Source organism: Emydura macquarii, unplaced genomic scaffold, assembly GCF_026122565.2.
Source record: "Emydura macquarii macquarii isolate MOO-44397 ecotype Brisbane River unplaced genomic scaffold, CSIRO-AGI_Emac_v2 contig_450, whole genome shotgun sequence".
NCBI lineage: Eukaryota > Metazoa > Chordata > Testudines > Chelidae > Emydura > Emydura macquarii.
In genome coordinates this window covers 13,723,710-13,739,180 of record NW_027130587.1, presented here as the reverse complement: position 1 = coordinate 13,739,180, position 15,471 = coordinate 13,723,710, and the positions used below count along the sequence as shown (strand labels likewise).

At 42.2% G+C, this 15,471-nt stretch overlaps 1 protein-coding gene across 12 annotated transcripts in view; it reads right to left on the bottom strand.

Annotated features, from left to right (window-relative positions):
* MSI2 (musashi RNA binding protein 2) overlaps positions 1-15,471 on the bottom strand; it is a 364,912-nt gene that overhangs the window by 84,131 nt on the left and 265,310 nt on the right. For all 12 annotated transcript variants that reach the window (XM_067538055.1, XM_067538053.1, XM_067538056.1 and 9 more), the window contains exon 8: positions 11,503-11,585. In XM_067538055.1, coding sequence (XP_067394156.1) covers positions 11,503-11,585 — 83 coding nt within the window. The remainder of the gene's footprint in view (positions 1-11,502; positions 11,586-15,471) is intronic.

Sequence of the window (15,471 nt, the reverse complement as noted above, 5' to 3'; positions counted from 1 at the left end):
CTTGGCCTCTGTTGTAGGCCTAATGGTCACAACACGTCTCTCCTGAGACTCACAGTAGAAGGGTCAGTCGCTGTCCCAGCTGCAGAGTTGTTTTTCTTTTTTGTGATAAGGGAGGCCTTTTCACTGGAAACTCAATGAAGATTACCAAACTCATCCCACAGAAGTCCTTGAACAGACGTCAGATGGTTACACTTTTGGTCACTGTTGACCTGGGCCGGAAGCAGCTGCCATTGTACAGTGGTCTGAGAAATGCAGAGCAGTTTGTTTCCTACCCCATGCTTCGTGATGTAGTAAATGGTTCATGATGGGATAAAATAAAATCCACTGGACCATATCGAATTTGAAGACAACCATGTAGTATCAGGGACATTACATGATATGGTTTAGGACATTTTTACTGAACTGGGAAATGCCAGTGGATTTCATAGGGTGGAAATATATACATATATTTCAAAGTTAGAACTTAGGTCTATCAAACACACCCAACTCTCTAGTTAATGAGCAACCAGCCCATACATTGGGATATTAAACAAATTCTTCATTTCAACTTTGCTGTTCATTTTAATAATCTCCAGATTTTGGCACCTTCCCTGCATGTGGGATGTTCTTCAGGCTCAGTTACCTCACAAAGAAAGTTTTAACTCTAAGGAGAAAATGGCAGAGAAGCTAAAAATCACTGTTTTTGTTTAGTCTGGTCTTGAGTATTAATATTACACTGGCATATTCTTGGGTCAGGACTGAGCAGCCAAACTTGCTGGAACCATGGATTCTCGAGATGGGGATTGAAAAGCCTAGCATAACAAAACGAGCTGTCAGCTCTCAACACCAAGATGTTTCAGAGCAACATGACTACAACTTACCGAGGAAACCAGAGCTATTTTGGGGGAGGTGGCCAGGGGAGAGGGAGTGTACATGTGTTCACAATGCACAGAGAACTGCTTACCGCCCAAAGACAAGGCAACCTTGTCTTGCTAGCAAAGATAATTGACAGCAAGTTGGATTAGTTTACCTCAGAGACTCCATGTCATTCATGCAACTGCAAGCCACAACTACTGCTCATGTAATACTAAAATCTATATTCACCTAGTAATGCTGTAAAGCTCTCACTACTTTAGGGAATAGGGGGGGAATTACAAGTGTCTTTCAAAAACGGCATTCGAAGTTTAGCAAGCTGGGGGTGGGGGCATGGGGTAACTGGTCACTTAATTCAGACTTAGTTCAGACTGTGACAAATTTTTGGGAAGTCAGTGACTGCAGAAGAGAATGGAACATCTCCTCCCATATTTTCTTGGGATACATCACTTCTATCTGTCCAACAAAGTAGTTGAAAAGTTTTAGCAATGGAGCAGTCCCTCTTTGCTGTGTGTCCCTTGACAAGCCCTCTCACCCCCTTCCCGCCTCCATCCAGCAGGTTTGAAAACCCAACGATGAGATTTTAATCATGGCACACATCCCATGGCCTGCAGCAGTTAAATGCACAACGTCTACGCTGTCTTTTTATGTCTTTGTTTTGGAGGAATGCATCCAAGTTACAGGCATTCTGCAGTGTCCTTCAATTGACAGATAGGAGGGACTCTCTGACCTACATCGCCTTATGATCTCCGAGGAAGCTGCTGCCTGGCATTGCACATCTTCGAGGGAACAAATAAACTGAACAATCCCACAGCACTCGTTTCTAAAACCATCTCCTTCACTCCAGCTTTGCCTCCCCCACTCCGTTTCCTGCAGGCCTTCAAACAGCCTGAATGAGACTATGTCTGTGGGCAGTGGCTACCATTACTGCCATACTCTCTCACTGCGGTCCACAGAAGTGGCAGAATATAATCTCCCAGAACCATTAGCAATGTACTCTGTCTCTAGCTCAATGGCCCGGTGAAAGCAATTTTGGAATGTGAGATCATGATAAGAAGCCAAGTTTTGCTACAGCTTGATGTGATCAGTGGCACCATAGGTGTACACGTTACCTGCAGCAGTAATACTGTAGTAACTAGAACCTCATTCAGGGTCGAGGCCCCAGTGTGCTGGGCCCCTATGGACACATAATGAAGAGGCAGTCCCTTTTTCCAAGAGCTTACATATCAAAAGCCATTGTGCCCCAGTGGTTAGAGCTAGGGACTAGACTGGGCTCCTGAATTTAATTCCTGGCTCGGCCGTTAACTTGATACGTGACCTTGTCACGTAACCCTTTTTGTGACTCAGTTTACCCATGTGTAAAATGGGAGTAATAATAGCTATGTTGCAGAGTGTTGCTGAACATAACGATGTGTGCTTTGTGATCTTCATACAAAAGGCACTAGATAAGGACAAAGTATTGTTATTGAGGCACTAAAACAGGGAAGATAATAAGATTGCTCAACAACAAAATATATTTACACAGATATAGAAGCAGAGCTTCTCTTGTCCTGCTCTATATCACTTAGCTTGGCTATAACTTTCCATTGACTATTTCCTTTCAACCTGCCTTTAAAATGTCCCTTTACATGCCTGTTAGGCAAGCCAAGGTTACAGCCCAACTTCCACCTTATGGGCACATTAAATCACCAGCTCTCTCTCAAATAATGTGCGTGTACTGATGACAAGGCCATTTGGTAAGTCTCCTTGAAGACAAACCCTATAAAGAGCCAATTTTCCACACTGTGCCCAGAATGCCTGCCTCTCTGCACTGCACTCCTCAACTATACGGCAGCCCGGGACACATTGTTACCTACAATAAATCTTAAATCTTGATATCTTTTACATTTAACGTTATTAAAATGCATTCAGACCTACAGTGCGTATGGAGAAGAAACAAAACAGTGCAAAGAGCGGAAGTAAAATACTAGCAGGAGAGGCAGTGTTGTCTAGTAGATGGTGCACTGGACAGGAGTTCTAGATGCAATTCCTGACTCAACCACTGACCATGTGACCTCAAACTTGTCTCTTTCACTCCGTTTCCCTGCCCACCCTTTCACTGTCTTGTCTACTGTTCCTGTAAGTTCTTAGGGGCAGTTACTACTGCTTACTATATATGTATACAACAGAGCCCCGATTTCAACTGAGGCCTCTGAGTGCTATTCTGCTACACATAATAAACACACCACAGCTTTTAAAAAGGGGAACTGAGTGGTTTAGGGGACTGCAAATGAGACTCAAAACTTTCAACCCCTAGGTTGGCAGTTATAACCTCTAGATGGTTCACAGTGTTGAGGTAGCCGGGTTGGTCCCACAATATGAGCGAGAAGGCATGTGGGGGAGTATCTTTTATGGACCAACTTGTGTTGATCAAGGAACAACAACACAGCAACACAGAGCTATTCTTCAGGTCTGGTGAAGGAAATCAGTGTCGAGCTAAATACATATTAGGACAGATTGTTAAGCATAAGGGGTAACACATTGTAGGAGGCCACTTGAAATGGAGTGGTCAATAAAAGTTAGACTGTTATGCAAAAGGAGTCTGAAGTGAGTCATTAAGGGTAAGTAGGCAGGTGTGTGTTACAAATTGTTGTAATGAGCCATGAAACCCATCCTTGATTTTTGGTGTCCAGTAGTGTTATGAATTTAAGCTCCCAGACTCGTCTTTTTAAGTTGTTATTCATGCTTCTTTTGAGGATGAGTATTGATCAGTATGGAGTGATCACTTTCTGAAAAGTGTTTGCCCATGGGTGATATGATGTTTTGGTCTTTTATCATTAAGAACATAAGAACAGCCATATTGGGTCAGACCCATGGTCCATCTAGCTCAGTATCCTATCTTCCGACAGCGGCCAATGCCAGGTGCTTCAAAGGGAATGAATAGACACATTTTTCTGTGTGAGTTCATTTGAGAGTGTATTGATTGTCTGGCTTTACCCACATAATTGTTGTTGGGGAATGTAATGCACTGGATGCAGTACACCACATGTTGTGATAGGCATGTGTAGGACCCAAGAAACTTGAGAGGTGTGTTGTGAGGTTTTTGATCATCAAAGCAGTGGAGATATTTCTACAGATTTTGCATTTGTTGTTCTGTCAGAGTCTGATACCACTTTGAGTTGGTGTGCGCTGGTCTGTGGGAAGCTTGCTTCTGATGATGAGCTTGGTACGGTTGTGGGGGTGGGGAGGTGTCTGAAGGCCAGAAGAAGGGTTCAGGAAAGATATTTTCAGGATGTGCTCCCCCTTCAAATATGGGTTGTAATTGTCTGACAACACCCTGTACGGGTTCCAGTGTTGAGTGACAGGTGACAACTAGGAGTGTATGGTCAGTGCTTCTGTATTGAAGCAGGTTCTCCTGGTTCTATTTGCGTGATCATTTCCATGATGTGATACACTTCTCTGGTGGAGTGTCCTTATTTACTGAAGGTGGGTTTAATTGTGTTTGAATGTGAATCCTGTACTACTACTTTGGAGAAAATTCTGTGGTATTTGAGTGCCTGGCTGTAGATAACAGATTTTTTGGTATGTCTGGGGTGGTTGCTGGATCTCTGAAAGTAAGTTTGATGATCTGTGGGTTTCTTGTATGTATTTGTAGAGTTTCATTGTTGAAACTAATTTTGGTGTCCAGAAATCTATCAAGGAATTTAGGTTTTCTGTCCAGAGGATGAAAAGATCATCGTATTTATCTTAAGTATATAATTGGTTTCATGGTACATTTATCCAAAAATTCTTCCTCAGGGTGGCCCATGAAGAGGTTGGTATATTGGGAAGTTATCCGAGTACCTGGGCTGTTCCCATGGTTTGGACAAAATGTTTGCTGTTAAATGTGAAGTTGTTGATGAGGATGAAATGGGTGAGCCTGGCAATATTTTTGGGTGAATTTTTTAGCACAGTATGTTATCTTGTAAGTACATGAGGCAGGCAGCAATGCTGTCATGGTGAGGAATGTTGGTGCATAGAGAGATGACATCCATCGTGGCAAGGATGGCGTTCTAGAGGAGGTTGTTAGTTTCTGGAGGAAGTCAGTAATGTCTTGGAGCAACCTGGCCCTTTGTGTGGTGAGTAGTCTGAGGATGGTTTCTATGAGTCCTGATATTCCTTCTGTAAGAGTGCTGTGGTCTAACATGATGGGTCTTGCCTGGGTTCCCTTGTTTGTGTATCTTGGGAAGAATGCAGAAGGTCTCTGGGGTGGGTTCGTGTGGGATGGGATGGGATGGTAGAGTTTTTCTTGGAGTTGTTTGGGAAGGATTTCATGGTATCTTTAAATTTCTGACTGTTGTGGTGTCGGGTGCTCTTTTAGTTCTTTATAGTAGGTGCTGTCAGAGAGTTGTCTGTTGGCCTTGTTAACGTAGTCATTGTGATTAAGAACTGAGATAGTACACCCTGGATCTGCTGGTTTGATCGCTCTCTGGTGGTTGGATTTCAGAGACTGAATAGCTAACTTCTAGACTGGCTGTTTTATTCTAGTCCAGTACAGAGCAGAAAATTACCGCCACCATAGGATTGCTGGCTGGTGGCTCCTATGTATTAATGAATGGGTAGCCACATTTCAGTACTTTGATCTTGATCCAAAACCCACTGAAGTCAGAGTCCTTCCACTGACTTCAAATCAAGCCTCTAGTGAAAAAAAATCCACTGTGTGGGGCAACCTAGCTGACAGTCTCAACAGAGAGGCCAAGAACCAGATGGCCCACTATGGCTGAACCAACTTCTAATCCCTTGAGGTAGGTACCTCCAAGGTCAGGATTTAAGCACAGGTAGTAGTGCGGGGGACTTGAGCCCCCAGAGCTGTCAAGCCAGGGCAAATTTTCAAAAGTGCCAGATTTTCTTACACTATACAGGCGTATGAAGGATAAACAGAAGTTTGGAAGAAATTCAATAGCTAATGCGTGTATTCATCTATGCTAAAGCATTCTATTATTTTTGTTAGCCAGCTGTCCCCTGTTCCCAACCCATTCCACCTGTTCTAACTTTTAGACTATAAACTTGGGTCAGGGACTGTTTATTCTTTGCCTGCGCAGCACTTGGCATAATGGGGCCCAGATGTGGTCAAATAAGTGCTACCACAATATAAATGATAAATATTCATATCTATTGTATTTTACACCACTGTGCAAAATTATTTTTTAAAGCGGGAGAGTCACCCTGCCATATATCCGCTTCCCCACCTCACACAGACAACATGCTCAGTTTCTATTTGCAAAATAGTCTGCTTGTGTAGGAAAAGAATATTCTGGGGTTGGTTTGAGGTTTTTTTAAAAAATGTTTGGAGATAATCTTACTCCCACGTAAATTCTGTGTTTCATTTATTAAATGCCTTGCTGGCATTTTCTTTTCACTTTCATACTGCTCATTTACTATTGCGTTTGACATTCTAAGCTTTATAAATGGTAACAGAAGCAGAATGGATGAGCTAAAATTAGCTTACAAGTGAGAAGGGAGGCTAGAAATAGGCGCACAAACAACAGTAGCCAAGTTATCTTCATTTTCCCACTATGTGGAATGACAACTTGTAGAAGATGGGAACGACAGAGTGCGCGAGAGAGAGATCTCAGCATTATGAGCTTCAGTTGGTAAACCTAGAGGTGCAGTTGTAATGACTTCCCTCTTTTCTGACAGGCCAGGGGACCTCCAGAACTAAAAGCATGAGAGACTACAGCTTGAGTTTAACAGCCACGGCTCTGTAGATGGGGGCTGCAAAAACTTATAGGTCCTCCTGTGTGCAATTTGCAGAGGATACAACACACACTCACCAGTGGGTTGCACAGTGGTCAGCCCAGGATGAATTTCTAGCTGCTAAAGCTAAGCACTCTCCCAGGTCAATGATCCACAACTATCTGCGTGTCATCTTTACGCGTCTGTGCCAGCTCAGCTCCCCTTTCCCATCCACATACAGGTTCTCTCTCTCTTTTGTAGATTTGGTAATTCATCCACAGACACATCAGCAATTTCATGAGTCAGTCCTGTGCCTATATCATGCATCATCTGTTGTCTCGTAGGCAGCTTTTAAAATTAGTGCACTGAAAGGAGCGTCAATAAAAGATACTCAGAGCATCGTGGCTTTCGTATCATGGACAGAGTAGGTATGACATGTTCGTGAGGATTCATTTTAATTATCGAGGACACCAAATGATAACTGCCTACATCTTTTTATCCCCTTCTCAGTGTGAAGCTCCTGTAGCATCTTCACCACACCCATCTTCTGTTTTCCTCCTTCTCACCATAACAGGCCCTGAGAGGGGTCCTTCAAGAGCAGTCCCAGCCCCTCCTCAGCCAGAGAGCTTGGGAGAATAGCTGGGTAAAATTTCACAGCAGAACCAGAAACTAGCTGAAGCATTATTGGTGAACTACAGGATTGGGGCTCTTGCCCCCAAAGAAAGCTCCCCCTGCACCGCCTTGTGCGGCAAGGTCCAGGGGACATTGCGTACTCCCCACTATGCACTGTGCCTCTCTCCCTGGGCAGCCCTGTTCTTGCCCAAAAGTGGGGAATTTGTGTTAGTCTACTGTATCTAGGGCATCTCAGCCTCATAGGGTTACAGGCCCAGTAAATATGGCAACAGCATCACTGGAGGAGTGTTTAGTCCAGCAACGTCAAAAAAAGGGAGGTCAGAAGAGGTCTTGAGAAATCAGGTGGGAAGGAGCTGGCCGGCCAGCCAGCCTCAGAAATATGCTGAAGTGGAGAAGAGCATGGGTCTGCAGGGTTCCTGAGGGCAGCCACAATCCAGCCCTCCACCTGGCAGCCTGCTGACAACTGCTTACCTGGGCCCCATAAAGACCAGTCCCAGTTTGAGGCTCCATCCTTGCAGTCCTATTGGTGGAGTTCCAGAGCAGCTGATTGGTCTGCTATCCTACTTAAGCCAGCACAGGAACAGAAAGCTGTCCGAACAACTGGGCTCCACCCTGCTCCTGCTCCCTGGCATCCCACTTGTGGTTCTGATCTCATTTATCTCCTGCTTCTGACCTCCTGGTATCCTGTCCCAACCGTCTCTTGACTCCTGTCTCATGACTGCAGACTCAGGCTCTGACTACGAGGTCTGGCTGCCCATGGCCTGGCCATGACAATAAGATGGACACTGCTGAATACAGAGGGAAATTTCTTGGGTTCCCATAATGGGGGAAAGGAGCTGAAAGAGAACACGCAAATCAAGCAGTTCCTAGAAGGAACGCTGGTAAGAGGTGTGAAAAGCCACTGAGCCTTCCCCATGAAGACAGGACAGCAGGGCAACCAAAGCCAGAAGGGAAGCTCCAGCAGGGAAGCTAACTGAAAACTGTACCCTACTCCCAACTGAAGCCAGGAGGAAGGGATGCAGCAATGTCACACCCACTGAGCTCTCAATATTGTACAAACCCCACAGGGAATGAAAAACTACTGAGTAACTGCAGGAACTGAGCAGTTCAGATCCTTCCTCCCAACCAGTGCCCTGATATGGCACTCTGCATTTGTAGACTAGCCAAGCCAACCATGAGAGCATGGCTTAAAATTCACAGTGTGTGTTTGTGTTTGACTGCTAGAACCTGTGACGGACACAGGAAAGTTCCACAGATGCCACTGTATCCAATTAGCAAGAATAACGGCTGCAGGAAAATTTGTACCACGTTAAATTCTAAAGAGTGGGATTTTCAAAAGCACTCAACGTTGGCCTAACTCTATCCTGAATCAATGGTACCCTAAAACTGTTCCCAGTGAAGTCAGTAGTGAAACTCCACTGACTTCAATGACAGCAGAATTAGGTCAATGTTGAGTGCTTTTTAAAATCCCTCCATCATGCATAAATACACAACACACACATGCAGCAAAAGAAATGTGCATTTGTTTGAAATGCTACAACAGACATGACATTCCAGTATGAATGTATCAGATGAAGTGTCTCAGGCGGCTGCTTACTCGCTTTGTCCTGCCAACGTGACATCACTGACGTTAAGTTGGACTCTACCGCACAATTCTTTTTCATCTCAAATTATATTAAGTAGCGCACTGAGGGCCAGCATTGAAATCCATGGAGCAATGCTGATTTACACCAGCTAAGAATCTGGTTCTGAATCTAAGAAAAAACATAGCGGTAATAACTGAAGTCATCTCCCAGATATTTTCTGCATCATTCCAAATTTCATATTTCATCCATTGCTGGTTGATAATTACAACATAGAACAACAAAACACCTAGATGAAGATGACATAAGGACAAATCAGCATAGCTTCTTGTGAAGGAAAATTGTGCACCTCTAATCCAGTAGGATTCTCTGAGCAGACTACCAAAACAGCAAATAAAGGAAAACTCACTGATGTCATGTATTCAAACTTTTGAAAAGCATTTGACAAAGATCTTCATAAAAGGCTATTAAAGAAACTAAGTAGTCTCGGGGTGAGAGATACTGTTCTGTCATGGTTAGAAAGTTCCTGTGGGAATGCTCCTACAAAGAGATGATCACCATATCCTAGATACAGCAGACCACATCCTTCACTTTAAGTGCTTGCTGTGAATCTTTACCACTGTCCCTTGACAGGCAGGAGAGGCAGTGTGGTCTACTAGTGGATAGGAGTACTGAATGGGGACTCAAGAGAGCTGGATTCTATTCCCAGGTTTGCCACTGACCAGTAGGGTGACCCTAAGTAAGTCACGTTGCCTCTTTGTGTTACAGTTTTCCCATCTGTTTAAAAAACAAAGGGGGATGGGGGGGGGGGGGGGGAAGAGTTCCTGACCTCCTTTGTAAAGTGCTTTGAGATCTACTGATGAAAAGTTATTATACCTACTTATTACACCTCTGTGTTTGTACAGCACTTAGTGCAATGTGGCCCCCAATCCTGATTAAGTGGCCATTGTGACAAGGTGTGAAGGTGTTCTAGCATGGAAAGGATTTCCAAGTTCCTGTCTATTACACAAGTGATCTGATGTCACAAGACAAGCCTGATTTGTTCTAGTATTCAGTTTGTGATTTTTGGAAATAAAACAAGCCCTGCAGAAAGGAATATGAAAAGCCTTGATTTTTCCTTCCCCAATTAGCAAGTCTTGCACCAGTTTAAATGAATACTTTAAAATTAGCTTTAACTCGTCTTTTAAAAAGAAAAACAATCAGATGGCTTATTAGGACGGACAGCATTTAGCTAATGCACAAAAGGAATGAGCATGTGTGTGTGTGTGTGTGTGTGTGTGTGTGTGTGTGTGTGTGTGTGTGTGTGTGTGTGTGTGTGTGTGTGTGTGTGTGTGTGTGTGTGTGTGTGTGTGTGTGTAGTGGGGGGGGGTGTTAATTCAGCTCATATTTGTTTCACTCTGCAGTTCTAAGTGTAATTGGTGGCTACAGGGAAGCACTAAAATGCAACTGGCCAAAAGATAAAATTCTGAGTAAGACAGTCTAAGAAAGGCAGCCTAAACTGGGCACAAAGTGCATTAAAATTAACAGACCCAAAGTAGGAGCCATTACTTCTTTGCGCAGACCGCACCTTTAAAGTCTGGGCTTGACATCTCAACATATAGCATGATAAGGAGATGTTATTTTCATTTCAGATGCACATTGCAGTGAGGAACAATATGAAGAATATTATTTCAGTGCCCTGGGAAAAATTAGCAAGTCAAATATTGAATCAGGCCTCTAGCATATGCTAAGGAGATTGCTTTGATCTTATCCACACTAAAAGCTCTATTATTGAATTTAAATCCGGTGAACACATATCAGACCACTATACAATGCATATCTGAATAAATGTTTAAGAAGCATGGGATGTTTTGACAAAGGGAAAAGAATATTTTAACTGAAAATATCAAAGTTATTGCATCGATTGAAATACAAATGCTTTTCTCCCCCCCCAGTCTGGCTAGGTGGTTTTGCTGAGAGAGCAACCCACTACTGAGCTTTAGAAGAACTTCAGGAGTTGTCTTGCTCCTGCATTAAGACAGGTGCATCTGCGGGCGCTTTCAAAGAGACATGAAGGTTAGGTGGTGGCAGGCTGACAACCTTTTTGGTTCCCTCTGGTGGGCAGCTACAGTATAAAGCAGCACTAGGGCTTGTCTACACCGGGAAATTGACTGGAATTAGCTTATTCAGCAGTGGCTACTCTGGTCAATTTCTGTGTGTTGAGAAGCCCTTCCAGTGACCATAAACAATGTTATATAGGGGAGGTTGGGGAAAGTGGGATTACTAGGAGAAGAGACAGGAACTGGGATTATTGGAAGACAATGGCATTTGAGAGAATGATCAAGTGGCCCCATTCAGACCATCTTCAGCCCCTGTGGCTGCTGATCCAAATTCTTGCTCTCTGTTACACCTGTGCAATGCTACTGATAACCCCATTTTGTCTAGAGTGCAAAAAGCATCTGGTGTTGGACATGGCCAAGACAGAACACCACACTAGACAGATCACCGATCTGACCCAGTTTGACAATTGTTAGGTACCTGAGTAACAAAAGTCTCCCTATATACCTTCAGGTGAGGGGGAAAAACAAGAGCTAACAAAACCAAATTCATATAGTTCACCCCACTATAAACAGAAACATCAGACACAGGAGGTCTAAAAACATAATTAATTTTATGGAGAACATTCCCCAAAAGGACCACCTGGGCACCACATGTTTTTGTGATAAATGGAGAGACTGACATGCATATTGGAAAAACTTACCATTTTATTATTGATTTCATGAAAATGAATCTCACAGACTTTTTCCACCACGTCTTCGTTTTCAAAAGTTACGAAGCCAAATCCTATTTATTAAAAAAGAGAAAGAAGAAAAGTGAAAGGAAAATATTAATTATGTTAAAACAACAGAGGCTTCATTTAAATAAGGCATTTTATGGGGGATTTGTATTTTTGTCAGCCACACACACACACACACACACACACACACACACACACACACACACAGAGGTCCTGTCCAGGACTAGGGGCTCCTAGAAACTACAGAAATACAAATAATTAATAATAATAATGCATACTCCGATACACACAGACATATGCGCTTTCTATTGTGCCCTTATGGAAATCTCCTGTATATTACAGCAATTAAACAAAATGTCATAAAGAAATTTAATATGGCACTGTCCTTCCTATAGATTTTTTGATCTATCCTATAGAATATAGACAGTTATATCCCTGCTACTGGATGTCTCAAAAACCTAGAGAACAGACATAATTCTTTGTTACATTTTATAGATGTTTGGATCAATCCATGCAGAACCCTATTTCATTTCTATGGAACTCTACTGGATTCAGTTCCTCTTCAATTCTAAGAGACTTGTCCATTAGGTTTGATTCATTAAGTGACAAAGAACAAACATTCAGAAAGGGAGAGAAAATGATTCCTCATTTACCCAATGCCACTAGCACTGAGAATAAAAAAATTAATGATTTCACAAACATGTATCAGCACTTTCTGTTTACATTTGCCTCTGAGCCAACAATAGATTTACTCATCTGTTATTTATAGGGGTCAAAAGATACTGGCTTTGCTCTCATAGGGAAGCAATCAGTATAGTAAGTGCTTCTTGGATCAAAGCAGGTCCAGTCTTGTCCTTTCAGCACACTGACACAGTGAACCCTAAGGGTCAGCCAAGATTCGGAGGTGGTTATTTGTCCCTTTCTTCCTGAATTACTTCCTCAAATACCTCATCAGGACATCCTGAGGCCTTTAAGAAACTATTAAAGTTTAAGACCTCTGATCTGATCACTCATCTTTTCTCTACTGCCGCTTCAAAGGAGCTGTGGATTTGGGCCAGTTTAAGGTTGTTTGATGCATGCTGTCTGCCCACCAGCTATACACTGTATTTACTCTGTTGGGTCCATGCTATCTTACATATCCAACACTGAAGAATTTTGGCAGCCAGCTACAGCTCTGCATATTGATTTTTCACCCATCTTTTAAAAAAAATACAAAAACAAAAAAATGCATCACCATTCTTCTGGCAAGCACTTAATGGATAAATAAATACCAAAATCTATTAAGACAACATGAAGGCTTCTGAGTAAAACAATATAATAAACCCAATCTACAAAATAGTACCAAAAAAAAGTGTTTCGGGCTTTGATATTGGCAGGATATATCTTCAGCACACAATAATATATGAACCGAAATGAATGCTATCCTCAAAAGTCTATTGCAACTGGTGTTTTAAATCAAACTGAAATGATGGTGAAGGGATGAGAGAGAAATAAGCTCCCTGCCATTTGGTTTATTTTACATAAATAGTTTTGCACGAGTAAACCAGTTGCACGTAAGAAAGTAAACATCTCGTTCACAGACACAGACATTGGTGGAAATACCCAGCTGGCATAAATTGGTGTTGCTCTGCTGACTTAATGAGCGATACCGACTAACGCCAGCTGAGAATACAGCCCATTGCATGTTACAAACCCAGAGATTCTTGTTATGAGGGAATACAGTCCAAACCTTGCCAATTCTCACTTTGCATCAACTAACTTGTATATTCATACCCAAAACTTGGCCTTCATCATCTTGACCCTCAGCAAAGATTTTGCAACTGCTAAGTTGCTATAGTGAAGTCTTCCATTACTACACCTTCATTGCTTTAAAACACAGGATATTTGCTAGAAAACTTCATACTAGCAAATAATTAAAACAAAACTATGCTGGTCAGAGTAAGTGAACAAACTACAGTGATGCAGTGCCCTTGAAGCTTTAACTATGCATTTGCTTATTCCTAAATTCACAGAACGCTGCCTTCCTCAATGGGTCTCTCAGTGATTAGAGTGAACTAGCGAGGTTTAAGCACCTACTGGTTGGTTGGTTTAGGAACACAGAGTAATTTTAATACTGTTGAATTCTTCCCCGACACCTCTCCTTAGGTAAATTACAACTGGAAATGGTTTCAAAACATCCTAGGAGTCACAACATCTGAGTGTTATGTTACATTAACATCCAAAGATTTTCCTTTGCATCTTTATTCAAAAAGCTGTTTTATTCAGCACTTCAAGCATGTAGCAGCTTGAATCATCTTACTCAAACTGGTCTCTATTTGTCTTCTAAATTGCTCTGCTTAATTTTACCTTACACAGGACTGCAGTTGAAACTAAAATTTTTGTGGTTAACTGACTAAACATGACATCCTAGGAATCTAGGGACCCACACTGTGTTAAGTAATTATTGGTGTTATTAGAGCAGCACACCACAGGGAACCAGTTTTGCCCAGCACAATGAAATGTCCAGTCCAGTTCTGCAAGTCATTAATTGTTTGAGCTCCAGAAACATCTTCATCATTAGTAACTCATTAGTGAATATTGCAGTGGAGGATTTCACTTTCGATTTTTTTTCAGGTCTCACTGCAAGTAACAAGAGAAGGGGAATTTTCAGGAGATGAGAGTTAATATGCATAACTCCACCAGAAAACCCACTAAAATCATTACACATGCAAGCTAGAAAACTAGTTGCCCCTTCCCACCCCCTCCATTAGGCTGAAAGGCAGGTTTATGATGAAAGGATTGGTCTGATTAAAGGAGATAGATATGTAGCTTTCTGGATTTACAGGTTTTATAACAGGAATAACAGAACAATCCAATGTTGTCAACACTCATTTGCAGATTTTTGAAAGAACTACACCATTTCACACAAGCCTGTCTTTTTGGCTTGATGAGAGAAAACAATCGTGATTATGTCTAAAAACATTTATTTCTCCCTCTCGTGGAAAAAGCAAAGAAGCAATGAAACAATTAATTATCAGCAAGTGCTATTCCTTAACTGTGTAATGATTTTACCTAGTGGATTTATCATCTGCAATGAATTAGTTAAAGAGGTGATTAACAAAACAAAACAATAAGAAGGTAGGATGACTGCTCACTAGTGGTTAGAGCACAGGACAGGGAAATGAGAGGGTTCTGAATAATAAAGCAGAGATGGGACCATCAACTCATTATGGGTGACATTCACTGTTGTGCAGAAAAGCCAGCACCACCTGAGTCTGACTTTCAGGGCATATATAGGCCTCATGCCAGCCCTCTGCACAGGGTGAATTCACCCTTGTGACTTTAGGCTGGTCACTTGTGTGCTTCAAGTCAAATTACTGTGGTAGAAGCACAGGTTACGAACCCCAAAACTTGGCCCTTGATTAAAACATATTATCAAGAGGTTGCAACAAAGCTGAAATTCCTAGTGTAACTACATTACCCAAGTCCCTGTAACATAGGCATCAACCAGAAATTTCAACCTAGCTAACATCCAAAAACTTAAAACAAGAGAGAAAAAACCTCATACTACTGAATTATGTAGATTTCAAATCATGCCATGTCTGCAGTAGGTTTCAAGTGGCAAACTGTGCTGAACAATCTCTCTTTCTTTATTAGAAGAACCCAACACTCTTTGACTGTACAAGCCTCTATTAATTTCTATTTGTAGCAGACCCTCGAGGAAAATGAAAAATATTTTTTTTATTTTCTTGCCGTGGGTAACTAGCTTAGTTTGCTGCATTCCTATAGGGAATGCATCCATATTGGAGGGCCATGTCAGATCAAAACAAGAAGGAAGGGTTGGACTGAAGCGCTGGGTTTGTAATACCAACTGATCCTGGAACTACATATTCACATCCTGACTTGGCACTCAGTCTCCAAAGAGGGATCAACTGAGTTCACGCATGGATCTCT